Here is a 19,258-nt window from a genome sequence, read left to right as displayed (position 1 = left end):
TTTTTCTCTAGCAGTGATGGGTATGGACATTGTGTTGAAGGACACAATAGCATAGCTGTCAACCTTTCCCTTTTTCTGCAGGAAATTCCCTTATTATAGCATTGGGAAACAGCAGGGAGGGTTGACAGCTATGCACAATAGGAGCTACAGCCATCCAAAACCCAGCCTACAGATACCCTGGTCTTTGCTTACAGCCAAATCAGTAAAGTGACTAATGAGACTGCGTGGAATGGGAGAGGGGGAAAGCCATCCCTTTGGGCAGCAGTTTTATTTGCCTGGAAAGCATTTGAGATAATGTATCTTGGGTGTCACTGCTCCATGCCACATGACTATTTTATCTCCATGTGTTTTGAAGCCTATGAGACACAGAAAGAAAGCTGCTGACAAGAACCTTCCCTGTCGGCCTCTGGTTTGCGCTGTCCTGGGTAAGTGTACTTACTAGATTTGGTCAGCAGCTATTCCAAAAATTGGTGTGTGTGTGTGTGTGTGTGTGTGTGTGTGTGTTTATTTAATTTGTATATCCTCCTACATTTATAGATTTCAGGGCAGTTCACAACATGAAAATACAAGATAAAAAATAAAATACATAAGAACAAAACAAGAACAAAAAAACCCAGACAAACCAATAACCCCCCTACTTCCTCCCACAAATACATTTAAACGGGTATAGGATGTTAATCAGCCAAAGGCCTGGTTGAAGAGAAATGTTTTTGCCTGGTGCCTAAGGGTATATAATGAAGGTGCCAGACGAACGTCCCTCAGGAGAGCATTCCTCAATATTTTGCCACTTAGGCATTAATTCTGAAATGTATTTCATTTACCAATATGGCATCTTCTTGCCTCTTCTCTGCCTGCCCCTTTACTGTACTTACTTTGGGCAAGGAGAAAAGCGAGTCTTTAGAAATAAATCTTAACTGAAATTGGCTACAGAGTAATGGAACACATTTGTTCCAAAGAGTTTCCGAAGCTAATGGAATACTGTTTTGCCAACTTTCCTTAGCTGGATAATGCGCTAAAATCTAACATATTAGTGCTGCACATAAATAAAATTAACTGCTGACGACTTTAAATAAGAGGCTGGATGAGCCGGTGTGGATAATTGAATATAAGAATTCTTTAGGTTCCGCTCTACTCCACAGTTCTTTGAAAATTGGTAGGAAAGACAGGCAAATATTGGCAAAAGTGTCTGGGTCACCTTGTCCACTCTGGAATACATTGACTCAAGGCCAGAAATAGAAATTGAATATTTCTGAAACTGTGTGATGCCATTAGACTTTATTGACTCAGTGACACAGGAACAATTTAAGCTATTATTGAGACCCTGTCAGATATATTGTGCTTTGGAACATGCTCCATAGATGTAAGGCACCATTTTGTATCTCATTATCTAGTCTAAAAGAAATATGGCCCCCTGTCACAGCAAATTTCTGAAACTTGTTTTTTGCAGGAATTTTCCACAGGTGGCAAGTAGAATTCTAGCCCTCAAAAGTAGCTTTTGATATGGATGACAAGGGGAAAGTTGGACAACTGTTTGAAGGATTTGATGCTTGGAAGTTGAAAGGCATACACAAACATGCCTTTAAGGCATTCATTTCCCACTAGTATCATCTCAGGTTTTTGGAAAAGAGAATAACCACAGCCAGAACTCTCCATATGGTCCTTTCCCGCTGCTCATAATCATAGTGTGTTATGCCTGCATTGATGTTAACACTAGGCAGTGCAAGTTCATGATCTGGAAATGAAAACTTAAATTGGTTATAAGTCCAAGGTCTTCGTCATAATTTTGTCATGATATTTGTATCCTTTCCTTCTAGATCTGATGGTAGAATTTATCATCACACACATGATGAAAGAGTTTCCCATGGATCTTTATGTGTAAGTAATAGTTGACTAAAGCATATTGAGGCATTTATTAACGCATTAACAGGCATGGCTTTTTATTTTTTTAAAAAACTCAGAATGATCCCCCCCCCCCCCCGAGGTAGGGAGAGGTAATTTCAGGAAACTCCCTAAGAGTCGTGCTTTTGTTCAATGTGCCAAGAAATTGAAATTGAAACGAATTCCCATTCGGTGAGTTTTCCTAAATTACTTAATCAACATAACAAGAGCAAAAATCTTCAGCTGGAAGTATTTCGAAACACCAGGCAAGTGTGTGAAGCATTGTCCAGGAGAGATGGTGAAACACAGTGCTAATGGCCTATAAAAGGCCAAAAAGGAAAGGGAGGGACCAGTGCTTTGATGCCTGTGCATGCAAGAAGCCACTTCATTTTACCTGGCTTATCAGAACCATATATCATATGTCAAAACAAAACAAAAATTAAAAAAAATCCTTCCAGTAGCACCTTGGAAACCAACTAAGTTTGTTCTTGGTATGAGCTTATCATATGTAGCTCTTTCAAAATTCTTTTGAAGCTTATTTTTGATGTCAACAGCATCTAACCTTTATGTATTGTGAGAGATTGGGAGATTAGTCAAATTCTTTATAATGCTTCATTTCCCACAAATGCATTTGTTTACAAAAAAAGTGTTACTGTTACTTTGCAATAGGTGAAGAACTCAGAAGTGATTATCTTTCAGCCTCCTGGCAAGTGTGCTGTGTGGTGCTGCAGGGTATTATCTGCAGGTTATCATCCTATCATCTCTATGAATCCATTACAGGCGGTCCCTCAGAGATTTGGTACAAGGTGTCATGCCAGCTTTATTTCTCAGTAGCGTTTGAATCAGGAGAGTGTATCTCTGGATCAATGCCTGGACTAGTTGGTGGTCTGGGTAAGAAGAAACTGACTTGGTATTCTGGCAAGACAGGCATTGTGAGTGGTTGGTTTTTGAGTCCAGATAATTGGTAAATTGCCTGCTTTGGACAGAGTTGTGCTCCTCCCAAAGGAGCAGGTTTGTAGTGTGGGGTTACTCTCTTTGTCACCAGAGATGGACCCTAGTGGCCAGGAGAGACATTTTCTAACTAATCAGACAGCTACAACTGTTTCTGGACCAGGGTAGCCTGACAACTGTCAGGCATGTGCTGCCTGTATGTGGATGTAGCTCTTTTTGGAACGGCCCTTGAAGTTAAACTGGAAGCTGCAGCTAGTGCAGAAAATGACAGCTCACTTCGGTTGAATGTCACCATCATACTAATGGGCTGTTGAAATAATTCCATTGACAGCCCAGTACCTAATTGGCAAAGGTCAAGGTGCTGGCATGGGTGGAAAAAGGCCATATACAGCTGGGGATGAGGATACTGAAAACATAGTCGCATCCTTACCCAGCAGTCTGAGCCAGTATGGTGTGGTGGTTGAGTGCCGGACTAAGACTTGTTGCAGGGATATAATGGGAGTGGGGTGGAACAGGTGCACTACCTTGAGCTCACTGGAGGACAGGTGCGATATAAACACAATATTGAAATAATAATAAATATAACTGATCCCTACATTCTGCACAAGGGGGAATCCTGAAGATAGCATCTTATAAGGAGGTCTGTAGTGTAGCGGCAGCTATCCACTGGAACTCAGAGAGGCACCATCTTCATTGTCTTTTTGGTGTCGGTTAAGTACTTCCCTTTTCCAATCAACTTTCCAATAGGAGATTTTTATTCGACGCAATATCTGTATCGGATTCCAAATGGTTTTAACTGTGTTTATATATGTACTGATTTGTAATTGTTTTATGTGTGGGAATGTTTAGGAATGTGGATGAGTATATATTATTTATATATCTCAGTCCCAGCTTGTGTGAGCAAGCTCCAAACTTAGCAGTTTACATTCCCTTTTAAAACACAGCAGAAAACGTTTGCATAGGCTTGCTTAAGCCAGCTATATTCCTGGTATATTCCCCTTGTTCCCTCTTAAAAGTAAGGATACAAAACAGCACTGATTATTAGATATAAAAGTGTTTACTCACGTACATCCAAGAGTCACAGTACAGGCTACAAGGAGGCAGACAAACTTAGATAAATGTATTTACATGCAGTGAAGCTGCTTCCATAAGGGAACAGCCTTCACCCCTGCTTCTCTCAGCTGCAGGCTGAGAGATAGCATGCTGCTTCTTCAAAGGATGAGGCAAAAAGGAGAGTCTTCTTTGGGATCTTCCTCCCAGGTAAGACCACACCTACTTCTGGTTCCTGTAACTCAGTCCAGGTAAACAGGAAGTTAAGCCTGGAGGACTGAGTTACCTTCATGTCCTCTCTAGGAGTGTTGTGTTTGGCTGCTCTGTGTTTACATCCCACATTATGTGGGCAATTGGTAGCTATTTTTATATATGCAGTTGTTTTATATATGTTGTTTTTGTATTGTGAAATTTTGTATTTGTTTGGTGAGATCACTTTGATATGCCTTTGAGGAAGCAATTCCGAAATTAAATAACAATATCACTTTTATGCAGCTGGCTCTTGAAAATTTGCCAGTGTTCCTACACTGTATATCACAATTACATGCTGCTTATTTCATTAGGCTTTCCTCTCTGTTTTCTCCAGACGCTGCATTCAAATAGTGCACAAGCTGCTTTGCTACCAGAAGAAATGCAGAGTGAGGCTTCATTACACTTGGAGGGAACTCTGGTCAGGTAATTTTTTTTACTTGCTTGCCTCTCTTCCAGTACCAGTTTATCCTTCTTGTCCCTTCGCAAGCTTGGTGTTTTGTTGTTCTTGAATCAGAATTACTACAATAACTGAAGCGTGTTGCCCATTAATACAATTGTCATGTATCTTTCAAAGCATGATTACACCAGGAAGTATAATAGTGGGGAAACAAGGAACAGGAGAAGTAGCTGTTTAAATCAAGCTGTATGAGTGGTTTTCTTTAGGTCCTGCTTCCTCCATATCAGGTGAGAAGTTTCTATATAGGATCTGTTCTAACCGCTGTTAAATTTTAGAGCAGAAATAGGTGTGATCCTAACATGTGGGTGCTGTTTTCCAAGTTCAGTTCTCCCTTTGGTCCCTGTAAGTTTCAGACAGATTTACTTTGAAGTCTGATGTCATATTACGCAATCCCCACTCCTACTCCTCATCATTGGCTACTGCTGGGGGTGGAGAAAGGCAGGTAATATTCAGGTTTGCCTGAATATTAAAGAATGGCAGTGGGGTGAGAACTTTGTATCAGGCTACTGTATCCATACTAGCCCTTTGTAGCTCTGCCCTGGGAGATTTAAACTGAAATGGGGTATGTTGTTGTTTAGTCGTGTCTGACTCTTCGTGACCCCATGGACCAGAGCATGCCAGGCACTCCTGTCTTCCACTGCCTCCCGCAGTTTGGTCAGACTCATGTTGGTAGCTTTGAGAACACTGTTCAACCATCTCGTCCTCTGTCGTCCCCTTCTCCTTGTGTCCTCCATCTTTCCCAACATCAAGGTCTTTTCCAGGGAGTCTTCTCTTCTCATGAGGTGGCCAAAGTATTGGAGCCTCAGCTTCAGGATCTGTCCTTCCAGTGAGCACTCAGGGCTGATTTCCTTCAGAATGGATAGTTTTGATCTTCTTGCAGCCCATGGGACTCTCAAGAGTCTCCTCCAGCACCATAATTCAAAAGCATCAATTCTTCAGCGATCAACATTCTTTATGGTCCAGCTGCTTCTTTATGGTACTGCTATGCCCCATTTCCAGCTGGAGCTGGAAATGGGGCATAGCAGTACTTAATAGACAGGCAGTGGACTGACTTTTGCCTCTGGAGGATGAAAAGGATTGAGCTGATGGGTTTGTCTAGCTTCTAATTCTGCCTTACTGTTCTGTGCCTGGAAGTGGGACTGGCAAGTAATTTTTGAGTACAGCTAACTGTGCCCTCACCATAAAAGTTTCCATGCTTTAATAAAGAAGGTGTTAAAGAAATGGTCCAGTCCCATTATATGTCCTGGGAACAATAGCTAATGGCTTGGTTTACTCAATGAAACTCTTTAGGGAAGGGCAGTTGGGAAGCTGTGTTAAATTGTTCTTAAAGCAGAGCTTTGTTAGATGGCTAGCAGTCTTACCTCTATGGCTAACTGTAGCTAGGTGAAAATGCTGCTGTTATCTGATTCTGCCTCAATCAGTTTACATTTCTTTTTGTGACATGTGGCTCCTTTAGGTTTACAGAGGGTGATATATCTGTTCTCTATTAACGAATTAGCAATATTTCTGTCGTCCTTTTGTCAGAGCTGTGGCTGGCACTGAACGTTATGAGAGCTTTCCCCTTCTCTCTCACCCTGATTATTTTTTTTGCTGCCGCTTGGTATGAACTTGCATATCACAAATTTTGCATTTCTAAGCATTGCTGGGGGAGGGCAGATTTGTGGGGCTGCTGCTTTGGAACATGTGTAACATCAAGCTCTGTTCAGTTGCACTTAAAGACAAGACTGATTCATATGGAGAAGTACCAAACCATTAGCTAGTGCTTGTCATTCTTGAAATGAATAATCCACTTACAGTTGTCATTTACCGTATACACACCAGTGGAGCTATATGCTTGGTGTTCATACAGCTTCTAAAAATACTGCTCAGAGGGCATGAAACATACAATCCTAAAGGCTTCCTGATATCCTCTCCTGTTGGCTCTCCAATTTGTTTCCTGCCTTTGCTCAGGTCAAAAGTGAGTTCCTCTTTTCTACTGCATTCTGCCAAAACACTGGCTCATTGCTCCTAAAACTCTTCTTATGTATTTCAACCACCAGATCTGTCTCCTATTGTGTATCTCCATTCTGTTCTTCTACACGCCCACACAAAGTTTGTTCTTCTCTTGCTCCACTTTCTTCTTCCCCTACCTTTCTGTTCTTCAGAAGACTCCAACAGGGAAACATTACTTAAGTCATCATAAAGGAAGCACATCAGGGTGGTGAGGCTGATACCCTCAGCTTTAGCTGCAAGGAAAGCCCCCACAGTGTCATACAACTAAAGAAAGTTAGATCAGCATATGCAGTACAAAGGTTTCTTGGGGCAAACCCCACATGTTTAGACAGTAGCTGTGATCAGGGACATACTAGCCTCCCATGCAACTTCCTGTTCACTTCGGAAGGCCTGGGCCTTCATGGTTTCATATTCTGGTTTGGAGGGAGTCTTTAAGTCACAGTTTCCCAGTTCAGATGTTCTGAGACTGGCTCAAGAAGCCAAGATAATTTTTCTGAAGCCAGATGTGAAAGGGACAAGGAGCGAACATGCGGGCACAACATGATTTAGCAGATCAAGATTGGCATGGCCAAACCAGGCCAATATGTGTCTTGTATGTGTGTGTGTGTGTGTGTGTTCTCTCTCTCTCTCTCTCTCTCTCTCTCTCTCTCTCTCTCTCTCTCTCTGTGTGTGTGTGTGTGTGTGTGTGTGCTGAACTTTCCCTAGCCTAGGGCATACATGTTGGCATCCCCAACATAATGCATTGTATGAAGATTGTTTGGAAATGTTAACTGTCTAGCTTTCCTGTTTTTAATCAGTTAACTGGAACACATCTTTTCATTGTGAAAAGATCTCTGCCTGTTTGCTTACAGGCATAATTCAAAGTGTTAGTGCTTCTGTACAGCCAAAACAGCTTGGACCCGAAGCCCTAAGTCTTTGAAGCAATGTGGGAAAGTGGATGCTTTCAATGGGGAGTGCCCAGTTGACCAAGCATGCTGGGAAATAGCCTTGGCTAAATGTGGGGAAATTTTGCAATGTCTTCCTGTACAGGATCCTAAGCTTGTACTTCGAAACGGATCACTCAATGTATCCTCACATACCTATTTTTAACCATTTAGTAGTGATTGTCTGAGTACATAAGTGGAAATGGCAGACCCATCTTCCCACTGAGAGTAGAAAGGGAAGGTATGGAGAGGTAACCTTCCGGCATAAATTAATTATGTCAGATAAGAGATCTATGTATCTCAGAATAATTTATTTCTATTTGATTTTCATTCCTGGATTACGCTGAGTAATCTCTATGCAGTATCAGTGTATTGTCTTTTATTGACATAGATGTTAATTTCACCCTATTTTTTGGTATTTGATAATGGTTCATTTTGATGTAGTGTAAGATTTGTCCTGTAACTTTCTACCCTGTCCTTTTCCTGATGTCTGATGTCCAAACCTACAGTTTGTTTTTGTTGTTGTACAAATATTGTCTTCGTTTGTATGGAGCAACGTTCTTTCAATGAAAACAACATTTAAAAAACAAACAAACATTAGGATGAGGGTAATTATTAACTTGTTAATTATGAACCTGTTTGAAATCTGATCTGCTTCAGAGGCCCTTCTTCCAGTGTCCTCCTTGTCAGAAATTAGGTGGATGACAGCTGGGAAGCGAGTCTTTTTAGTAGTAGCTCTCCATCTTTGAAATACTTGCTCCAGATAAACTCAAGAGACATATAATGCTATTTCATTTAGGTACCAGTTTAATACCGTTTTCCTTAACAATTTTTTTTAAAAATTATGCTTCGCTATCCACTATTTTTGCTATGTTTATGTTATCTGTGTTTAATAGTGTTTTTAAAAATAACAATAATAATATTTTTATGTAGTTCTATAATTTTTTACTATTTGTTTTTTTTAATTAAAAATTTATAGGGTTTTTACAATTTAAATCACAGAACATTACATGGTTAATTTTTTCATACTCCCCCTTCTAATTTTTTACTATTTGAAGGCTTTTTTAAAAAGTCAAAATGCAACATTAACAATTGTAATGAATAAAAAATATGTAATCATTTTGACTAGCCTGGATAGGGGTGTTCTGATCTGTGGTGGCATGACCTTTACAACAGCTTTGTTACTCCAGCGCCAAGAACACACATTTTGTATTGTGAGTATCAAGTGTATTTGTCAGACAAACATTGGAATAAAAAATAGAAATCAAATCAATCAGTGCCACTTCAAGTGCTGCATTTGTTCAGGATAACCCATGTTATGAAGGGTGTTGATAACCTAGCACTTAAAAGAGTTGTATTGCCTTCACTGAAGTTCTGTATGTCCATATTTTTAAAGTAGAGTACTATGTAGGTGTTAGCACAGTTTATTACATTCAGTGGTAGATTGCAGAGTATCCATTCACAGCAGGCATTTCTTCTGCCTGTGGTGTTGTGTGGCCAGGCACACCTCCGCTTTCACTTACATATCCCCAGTTCCCTTTTGGCAAAACCCCATTGCTTTCTTGGCTGATTGACAGCAAGCCTTCCAGCACAAGTAGTGTCCCCTGGTAATTGCCTGCCATGTCCATGAATTCTGGGGGAGACTGTGCCTCAGGGAAGTTTGGTGCGCTTGTTTGTAAGAAAAGAACATCTATTTCTAGAGCAAACTCTGAATCCATGAGTATCTCTCTGGAGGACGATGCTGATACCTCGCTGTCAGACCCTATTTGTAAATAATCCTCTCTCTCACCAAGTGTGTTTTGATCACTCTTGTGTAGCAATTTGATTGGTGCTTAGTGTGGCTGGTTCCTGCATCCTGGTTAGCAAACAGCCCCCTGCTACTCCCTTAGGAGATTTCTTCCTGGAGTTTTCCTACTTCCTGCCTTTGAGTGGCTGTTGTTAAGACATCGTGGTATTATTGCAAGTATAATGTGCAGGCCTCAAAAGAATTGCTTTGGAAGTGGAAAAATAGAATTATACTGACGCTGCCGCCTTAGGGCAGTCTCAGTTGCTTTATGTGGAAAGTGTGTCTACCCACAATGGGTTTGACCAGGCTGTGTTTACCTGATGACATTGACTCTGGCAATTGTTAATTCTAGTTGCCTGTTGGCATTAAGGTACAAACCAGAGATCCTACGGTAGTGCTACGGTCTGCTCAGCTAGCTAGGTGTGCCTTATGCCTTTGCCTGTGATGGCCTTACAGTAGATAAAGGAACTTGAGGTTTCTGCTTGATTTTCTTTATTCAACCTGGTTGGTATTGCAGGAATAATACCTGTCTTGTTTCATCTAGCTACCATTGAGCATTGCAAGAAGGGTACTCTGGCTGAGTGAGCTGAGCCACTTCTGAAAAATGTCAGTATTTTTAGAAGTTTGTTGTGAAGAGTGGTTCACCAACTCCCTGCTCAAGCATTCTTAAGGAAAATAAGCTCTGTTTACTTCCATTTGTTCTGCCTTTGACTGTGGACAGCAGTTGAATCATCTTTATTCTGTTGTGTATTATTTTTGCACAGTATTATTTTACTTTGTGTGTATATGTACATACTCTGTATCATTACTAAAATTGTACCCCAGCCTCTTCTCCCCAGTTTACCCTCTCCTCTAGATTAAGTTCCTCCTTCCTTCAGTTTTGTCTCATAAACCTTTCTTCTTAGCCAAGCCCTTGGCTCTCTTTATTGCTCTCTTCAGAGCACTCTCCAATTTGTCTAATATACCGTATTTTTCCAGGTATAAGACACCTCCTATTTTTGGGGACTCCAAATTAAGAAAACACCCCTCAGCACTACCCGTGTATAAGACAAGCCCCAATTTTAAACCTATTTTTTGGGTAAAAAAACCTCTAGTCTTATACACAGAAAAATATGGTATGTTCCTTCTTTATTGGAAGTTGATTGTGGTGGAAACTCTTTCTTGAGAAGCCTGCATGTGGAAGCTGCTAAAGGAGTAGTTTCTCATAACTGATTTAATTATTGATTTTAATTGCATAATTAACCTTCTCAGAGCATTTAGTCTAGATTGTTGTCCATTATTTTGGACTTATTTCACCTAATAGTTGCCCCTTCCTCAGCCAGCCAGCTTGAGGAATTAATATCTTACCTGTGGGGTCTTGCCACCTCCCCCTAGAGGCCAGTGCATACACAACATTTGATATCATTTTAAAATATGGTAAAGAAATTGTGAGTGGACTAGAAGATGCTCTTAGCTCATTTCTCTCCACCACCCCCATTCCCCTAATCTATCTTAATCTGTTTTCAGTGTTGAGAGTCACCACTACCTTTTGTGATTAATGCCAACTAGAATTTTATACTTAGCCTTAGTTTTGGTTAAAGTTGAAGTCTTCCGCTGTTTAGACATATTTATCTGAATACCTCTGTTTTGAAGAAGATTTGCTCACTAGCACCTGGATGGACTTCTGCCAACAGTAATTCAGTTGTCTCCATGGCTGCTCAGAAGTTCCTGTGGTTCCCCCTTCCTTTCTCCTGCTGCTGGATTATGGGCAAAAAAAAAAAAAAGCCAGTCTGGCTTGTCATGTCATCTGAACCTGGGTCATGGTTTGTTTCCAAACAAGCAACAAACAGTAACCAGTGTTTGTTCTTGTCTCATCATTTGGGGGGGGGGGGCACCACAGGGACTTTTGAGCATTGTGCACCAACATGCTGCTCATTCATGTTAAGTCATAGTTTTTTAATTTAAGCTATGGTTTATTTAAACTATGGTTTAGCGTGATGCGTGGACTGGGCCACTGAGTCAGAGAACATACATTTGATGTCCAGATTTACATGCAGCCATGCATGACTTAGTATTCATTTCTTTGCCTGCAAACAGTGTGTTGGCATTTCATATATGTTTCATTTATTTTTAACACTCTCCTAAAAAAGAGAGGTAACAAACAGCATTGTGCATGCAGAAGGGATTTTCTGCATTTTGAAAATAATCTGGGAAGGCCTCTAGTTTCCTTTTAAAAATCTGCACAAAGTCTGTTGTTTCTGCTTCTTCTCTTCTGAAACTTTGACCCTAGACAGGAGGTAAAATAAATCTGAGGATCTTTCGTTCATTCAGGAGTTGAGTGCTGACATGAGGAACTGACATGATAATACAGTATAGAGGGATGGATTTGGTAGAGCACCTTTGGTAGAGATGCTTGGCTGCCACCTCTTTTTCTGATTTGAGAAGTGGGGCATCAGTAAGAGTTAAAAGTCCTGGAGCTGGAGTTGCCCCTGATTTTTCAGAAAATAGGCAAATGATCCCCCTCTCCAGAGTGCCATGAAGGACTTGGGAAAGTTGCATTTAGGGTCTGGACCTGTGCAAAATGCCTAATCTTTAACTATATTGCACCTCAATGGAGATAATGATTTTTAGCACATCTTATACAATTTCAGCAGGGTGTTTCCATGTCTTTCTACCTGACCTGCTTTTGCCCAAACAGTTATATAAGGTTTTGGCCTAGTAGTAAGAAGAGGCAAGCAGCAAATCCCACAAAGATGTTCTCGGTTCTGTTGGGCATTACACCATCCGCACCTGCCTTTGATGTAAATCTTCCTGCCTTTTTCCCCACTTTCTTGAATTTCTTCCCTTTACCCTCACCTGCTTTACAGCTTGGATATGCATAGATCACTGAGACTCTGCTGTTCTTTATAGCTGGGGTGTGTGGACGTAGCCAGGATTTATGCTAGGGGAAAAGCTTTATGTGGGGATTGGGTGGGGCAGAACCAAGCTATCTTCAACACGATTGGTCAATTAAGTATTTATATTTATTTACTTGATTTAGGTGAGGCAGGTGCCACCCTACCCCCCCCCCCCCCGGCTACACCCGTGCTAACCACCAACCTAGATGGCTTTAAAGAGGATTAGACAAATTCATGGAGGAGGAGGCTTTTGACATTATTAGCTATGATGGCTGTGCTGTGCATCCACAGCTGCAGGCAGTAATGCTTCTAAGTACCAATTGCCGGAAACCACAGGAAGGAAGAGTGTTCTTGTGTTCGAATCCTGCTTGCAGGTTTCCCACAGGTATCTGGTTCTGTGATAACAGGGTGCTGGACTAGATGGGCCTTATCCAGAAGACTTCTTATGTTCTTACGTCCTGCACTGGCTGCCTATTCTGAGCCCAGTTCAAGGCTGATGTTGACATACAAAGCCATACACAGCTTGGAGCCTGATTATCTGAAGGAGCACATCTTCACCCTTGTATGTTGAGATCAGCAGTGGAAACATGTCTGTCATCCATCACTGGGTCTTCTTGGTGGTAGTGTCCTCTCTCGGCAATAGCCTCCCCTATGAGGTACATCTGACACCATAATTGTTTATCTTTTAGTTCCAGTTGCAACACATACTTTTTTCTGGGCTATTATTGGTTTTCCAATTACTGTACAAATTTTATTTTATGTTACTGTTTCATGCTTGTTACATATTAGTGTGGTGTTACTGTTGTTTGGATGGTGGATATTGCATGTTACAGATTCTATTGTTGTTTTAAGTGTAACCCAAGTGTTCTCCATGCCAAAAGCTAGTAGAAGTAATAATAATAATAATAATTTATTTATACCCCGTCCATCTGGCTGGGTTTCCCCAGCCACTTTGGGCGGCTTCCAACAGAACATTAAAATGCAATAATCTATTAAACATTAAAAGCCCCCCTAAATAGGGCTGCCTTCAGATGTCTTCTAAAAATCTGGTAGTTGTTTTTCCTCTTTAACATCTGGTGGGAGGGCATTCCACAGGGCGGGTGCCACTACCGAGAAGGCCCTCTGCCTGGTTCCCTGTAACTTGGCTTCTTGTAGTGAGGGAACCGCCAGAAGGCCTTCTGCACTGGACCTCAGTGTCTGGGCAGAACAATGGGGGTGGAGATGCTCCTTCAGCTATACTGGACCGAGGCCGTTTAAAGATCAGCACCAACACTTTGAATTGTGCTCGGAAACGTACTGGGAGCCAATGTAGGTCTTTCAAGACCGGTGTTATGTGGTCTTGGCGGCCACTCCCAGTCACCAGTCTAGCTGCCGCATTCTGGATTAGTTGTAGTTTCCGGGTCACCTTCAAAGGTAGCCCCACATAGAGCGCATTGCAGTAATCCAAGTGAGAGATAACCAGAGCATGCACCATTCTGGCGAGACAGTCTGTGGGCAGGTAGGGTCTCAGCCTGCATACCAGATGGAGCTGGTAGACAGCTGCCCTGGATACAGAATTAACCTCTGCCTCCATGGACAGCTGTGAGTCCAAAATGACTCCCAGGCTGCACACCTGGTCCTTCAGGGGCACAGTTACCCTATTCAGGACCGGGGAGTCCTCCACACCTGCCCGCCTCCTGTTCCCCAAAAACATTACTTCTGTCTTGTCAGGATTTAAAATAAGAGTTGAGTTCAGATTTTCAGGGTAGAGATTTTCAGATTCTCCACTAAAACTGAGCAGTCTGTGAATCAGACCTGCAGATAAACAGCCACAGGCAAATTGCACTTCTACAGACAGTTGTGTGGTGGAGCATTCCATGCGCTTGAGCCAGTGATCTCTGTCTGTGGAATTTCTTAAAGCTGAGCCAATGATCAAAGCATATTATAGCTGCTCATGTGAGAAGTGTCCAGTAAACCACCATCACAAAGACTCGGGGCAGCTGTCTTAGTCCCTAGCAGTGATTGCCTTGGACGGTGACATTCACCATGGAGGCTTAGTTACCTTGGAAACATGTTGTAACTGCATCTCTGCTCTGAAGAACCCATTTGAAGCTACTCTTCTGCCCTGAAGGCTGATGCCTCTAAGTACAATATGGGCAGCAGACTCTTTCAAGCTGGAGTCAGTGTGGCATTTAGGGCATGCCCACAGTCCCCAAAGCACAATTCATTACACTAGCAAATGAAGCTGTAAACACAAGGCTAGGTATTAACACAGAGAGGCATGTTAATAGCATGAGGACAGTGGGTGTGTGCATGTTACAGCAGCGGTGAGCTCATTAGTGCTCTAAATCTGAGGGCAAAATGCTATCTTCTAAATATGAGGATGAAATGTGTAGGGTTTTTTTAAAAAAAGGAATTTGCAAAGAAGTTGTGTTTGGTTGTCATGGTTATATCTGTGATCACTAGACTGAGATGGAAATTGCTTCTCTGCTGTATTTGCTTAGATTATGTTTTGGCCTAAGATGAGTTTCTAAACATTTTATCTGTCCTTCTGTGATTAACCTGATGGGACAGACCCCCCCACCTTATCCTGCTTGTGTTTTTATCCTACTAGTCATATTAACCTGCCCCACCCAATGCCCTCTTGCGCAACTCATTAGACCTTCCACAATGTGCCTGATTTTTAACATTGTCTCATGACAGATGATAAATTCTGAGCCTTTCAAGTCTCCAGATCATGGGTAGGCAAACCCAGGCCCAGGAGCCAGATCCGGCCCAGTCACCTTCTAAATCTGGCCTGCGGACGGTCTGGGAATCAGCGTGTTTTTACATGAGTAGAATGTGTCCTTTTATTTTAAATGCATCTCTGGGTTATTTGTGGGGCATAGGAATTTGTTCATCCCCCCAAAAAAATTATAGTCTGGCCCTCCCACAAGGTCTGAGGGACAGTGGGTTGGCCCCCTGCTGAAAGGTTTGCTGACTCCTGCTCCAGATAAATGATCAGTTGGCAGCTGGATAATCTTTTGTTCTGGATCCTGCCAGATTGCCCTTGTCTTAAGTGGCCTTCCTATTCTGGGAGTTCTCAGCTAGTGGATTATAGAGCATGTTGCTTTCTTGCACAGTGGTGGTTCTATAAGTAGGAATGCTCTTCATGATAATGCTCTAGCTGTACCTGTACAATTTGGCTCACAGACTGACATTAAGCCGATCCAGCTAGAAAGTGATGAAGAGCCTTTGACATAAAACTTCTTTGTATGGTTTCCTTACTGGGAAATTTCAGGCTAAGAATTTGATCACAGAACTGCTATATCTACACCTAGCTCCAGAGCAGAAAATTACTGTCAGTTCACTTAATCAGAAGGGGATTCTTTCACTTGCCAAATAAGCTCCAAGTAAAACAGAAGTGCCTGTGTTTGAAAATTGCTTTCTATTGTTACCAGTGATTGTAATAACACTATCAAGTATATAAATTTCTTACCAGTATTCAGAATACAGCAATTCCTCATAAACCATTCATGAGCCAAACATTTTTCAGTTACTAATCTTTCCTTGGGTGACTGTTGATATAAAAGAGGGGTGGAGAATCCAGTGGCTAACCTTTTCTTCTCTCCAGGCAATACTCCCAAGAGGAATCAGAAACGACATGTCCTGCCCTAAGAAACTTGGCACACTGTGTAGTATCTGCTTGGGTGTCATGCATGCCATTATAAAATTAGTCAAGCTATTGCAGAGCTGCACTATACCTGCTTCTGCCTTGTGCATCGTCAGCACAAATGACAGCTGAGATTGGTTCTCGGTGTCCTGTGCTGTCAGTGTTTGAAACTGAAAGCAGGCAGCTGATTTCCCAGACCCTTGGTGCTACTTAAGGTGCTGACAAGTAGGGGGAGGAAACCCTCTGTGTCACTTGATTTGAATGGCAGCTGACTCAACATGGTATTGAACAGGAAGGATAAATCTGGGACAACAATACTTCAGTTTCTGTGCCTGCTTATCTGTGAGGGACAGGATTCTAATTAATCAAAACGCTTTCTTTGAAGACTTTGAGCAAGTATCTGCTTATGATAATGTAGTTGCATTTAAAAAACCCTTTTCATTCTTTTCTCAGCTCTGATTAATCTATTGAAGTTTCTCTTGTCCAACGAGACTGTTTTGCTGGCAAAACACAACATCTTTACATTGGCTCTCATGGTGAGTTTCTTTCTGGGGGACAGTGAGAGTTAATAGCACTGAATTTAAAACATAGGAATTAGTGTGGAGCATGCCCACTCAAACACACACACACACACACACACACACACAGATAGTGATCTTATTGGAGATCTTATTTTTAGAAGTTCTGTTTTCTATCATGGCATCTCTGTTTTTCTGTGTATTTGGGTTGGGAGCACTTATTTTTGGCTCAAGCTGGAATTGGATTCAATTACTTTTCCTGCCTCTGGATATCTGTTTGGAATGTCCAAGCATTTGGGCAAGGTGTTCAGTGGAAATGTAAAAGAGGGAGGAAAGCCCCTTCATGTGTATGTTATTGACTGTTGTGCTGTGTGACAAATGGATCTGTCACTGCTTTGGGGAGCAAGTGGAGTCTGCTCAAACAGACAAATGAAACAGTTGCATTGCATCCCCATCCCCTAACAAGACTGAACATACTCAGGAATTCAGCCAGCCTGGAATAGGAACTTTGTAGTGGCTTACTGCAAGGGAGAGTGGGAGGTCCCCTGCAGTGCTGTATAATGTGAGAGGGCCTGGTTTCTGGCTAGGGATGTTCTCGAGAGTGGTAAAAGGAAAATGCCTCCCCCATCATGCCTCACTGCTTTTCTTCCCCTAGCCTAGAAACAGCCCTGTATAGAGCAAGAAAAGGAGGTGTTTTTTTTTAACCCTCTCAGGATACTTGCTTCTGCTCCTAAGCTCTGTCCTCTAGCTATTAGGCTTTGGCAGACTCTCTTCTCCTTCAGTCCTCCAATTTCCTTCCCTCCCTCAAGGGAATGATGCCTGCTTTCAGTGTTTTGGGTGGCTTATAACAACCTGTATTATTATCTGAGTACCCTAAATTTATCAGGGAAAGAAAAAAGTGGTTTATAATCAATTGAGGTAAAACACTTGTTATCTACAAAAATTAAGTAATGACACCAAAAAAAAAGTAATGACTTCTTTATTTTAAATGTTTAGATAACTGCATATATTATATGGCACATTTTTCCTGTAGTAATTCCTATAGCTTTTGTTTTTGAAGGTGGTAAACCTGTTTAACATGTTCATCACTTATGGAGATACCTTCCTTCCGACTCCTAGCAGCTATGATGAGCTATACTATGAAATCATCAGAATGCACCAGAGTTTTGATAACCTGTATTCTATGGGTGAGTAGTGTTGGATGACTTGGTTTGCTGTTGACAAAACACACAGATATGAAAGATAAACTGTGTGGGTGAGAGAGCGAGCAATTTTGTATGATGCCTGATCAGCATGTGTGCTCACTGTGTGGCTGTCAGTTACCACATGGATGTGAAATAATCCTGTTCAAAAAGGATAAAGGTTCCTTGTTCTTGGCGAAGGACTTTTTGAAAGCGACTCTTCAGGAGCAGACATCCAGAAACGATGCTGTTTGGGTACAGAATTGCCATCTGGTTCACCTGTGTATACATGAAAGTGTGTTTGTTTGCTATTGCCAGGCATATAATATTTAAATAGTAGCAAGGCGCACGGTGCCCTCATTTAGAGTGAGCCAGCCTGCCGTGCGCAGAGAGTTCCCAGCTGGGAAAATATGCCTTAGTCTCAGGTCAGAGAGCAAGCGCACCCCCCCAGAGCCAATCAGCAGCAGGAGTTGGTGTTGTAAACAAGAGGTGAAAAAAGCATTTGATGGATGCACAACAAGGAACCCACTGTACAGAACAGGGAGCACGTAGGCCTGCTAGCATCCACAGAACCAGGTCAATGCCTCGGAAGCAGTTGGAAAACAACCCCCCCCCCCACAATACCCTTTTTAAAATAGTGCAGCAGACAGTTAGATCGAATGATGTTTTTGGGTGGGGGAGTGAAGGTGCAGAGAGATGCAGTGAAATGATGTAGAGCAATACTTAGTAGGGAGGCAGAATGAAGGAGATGCAGGAATGCTGGCAGGGAAACATAACCAAGGAGTATATGAATGCACTTACCTCTGAGTAACACTTTAGAAGGGCTGCATATAAAGGGCCAGCCCTCCCTGCCTCCCGTTGCCTTCCTCTACTTTTAGAAACATTAGTCCAGCAAGCATATGGTATACCAAGGGTTAAATGGTCATTCATAAAAGGGTCGTAGTTGATCCACTCACACAGCATGATAATGTTAGAACAGTTACATAAAACTCTTACAATAGCCTCTTCCAATAAACGTCGACAAAAACTTTAAAACAAAAAATTGAATGCACATGCACATTCAGTGAGAACAAATAAAAGGAAAAATGTGTTTTTCCCATATTGTTTCTGCTGTACGCTGAAGAGTGGAGGCAATAAGCTTCTTAATAGTTTTATTTATATGTTGAGCAGTGTAGAAGCAGCACAGTGAAGTTCCAGGAAGGTTCTGATTGTGATGTGTTTTCGAAGTCTTATCCTCCATATTATACCCTTACATTGGTATAATGTAAATACACGCACATTCTTTACTCATGTGGTGGTGGTCACATTTGGATGATGCCTGTACTTCATCTAAGATTATTATATTTTTTCTAATAATTTGTTTAGTTATTTCATTGCCTTGGGAAATGTTGTACTGTTGTCAAAATAGGTGCCATAGAATGTAACCTTCCTTGAATCTTTTTTCTTTCAGTTTTGAGGCTATCTACCAACGCTGGCCAGTGGAAGGAGCCAGCCAGCAAGGTGACACACGCATTGGTCAACATACGGTAAGAAAAGGAAAGCAATTAACTGCAGCATGAAAGTTTTTGTTACTCATTTGTGCATTCTTGCTTTCATTCCAGAACACTTCATTTTTTGTTGCAGTATAGCATGCTGGTTGGTTTCTCAACCAGGATTTTTGGGTGGGGTGGGATATAAACCTGAAAGAGTCTTGTAGCACCTTGCTTCCCCCCCCCCCCAATAAAGTGCCATATTGCCTTGTTTGCTGAACATGTTCCCAGTTC

At 41.7% G+C, this 19,258-nt stretch overlaps 1 protein-coding gene across 1 annotated transcript in view; it reads left to right on the top strand.

Annotated features, from left to right (window-relative positions):
• ARMH3 (armadillo like helical domain containing 3) overlaps positions 1 to 19,258 on the top strand; it is a 118,622-nt gene that overhangs the window by 35,523 nt on the left and 63,841 nt on the right. Inside the window, 6 exon segments of the mRNA XM_033149858.1 lie at positions 356 to 425; positions 1,815 to 1,875; positions 4,466 to 4,554; positions 16,250 to 16,332; positions 17,375 to 17,501; positions 18,946 to 19,021. Coding sequence (XP_033005749.1) covers positions 356 to 425; positions 1,815 to 1,875; positions 4,466 to 4,554; positions 16,250 to 16,332; positions 17,375 to 17,501; positions 18,946 to 19,021 — 506 coding nt within the window.

This window comes from Lacerta agilis, chromosome 5, assembly GCF_009819535.1.
Source record: "Lacerta agilis isolate rLacAgi1 chromosome 5, rLacAgi1.pri, whole genome shotgun sequence".
NCBI classification, from domain to species: domain Eukaryota; kingdom Metazoa; phylum Chordata; class Lepidosauria; order Squamata; family Lacertidae; genus Lacerta; species Lacerta agilis.
Note: the sequence above shows the minus strand (reverse complement) of the source record. Positions and strands in the feature narration are given on the sequence as shown.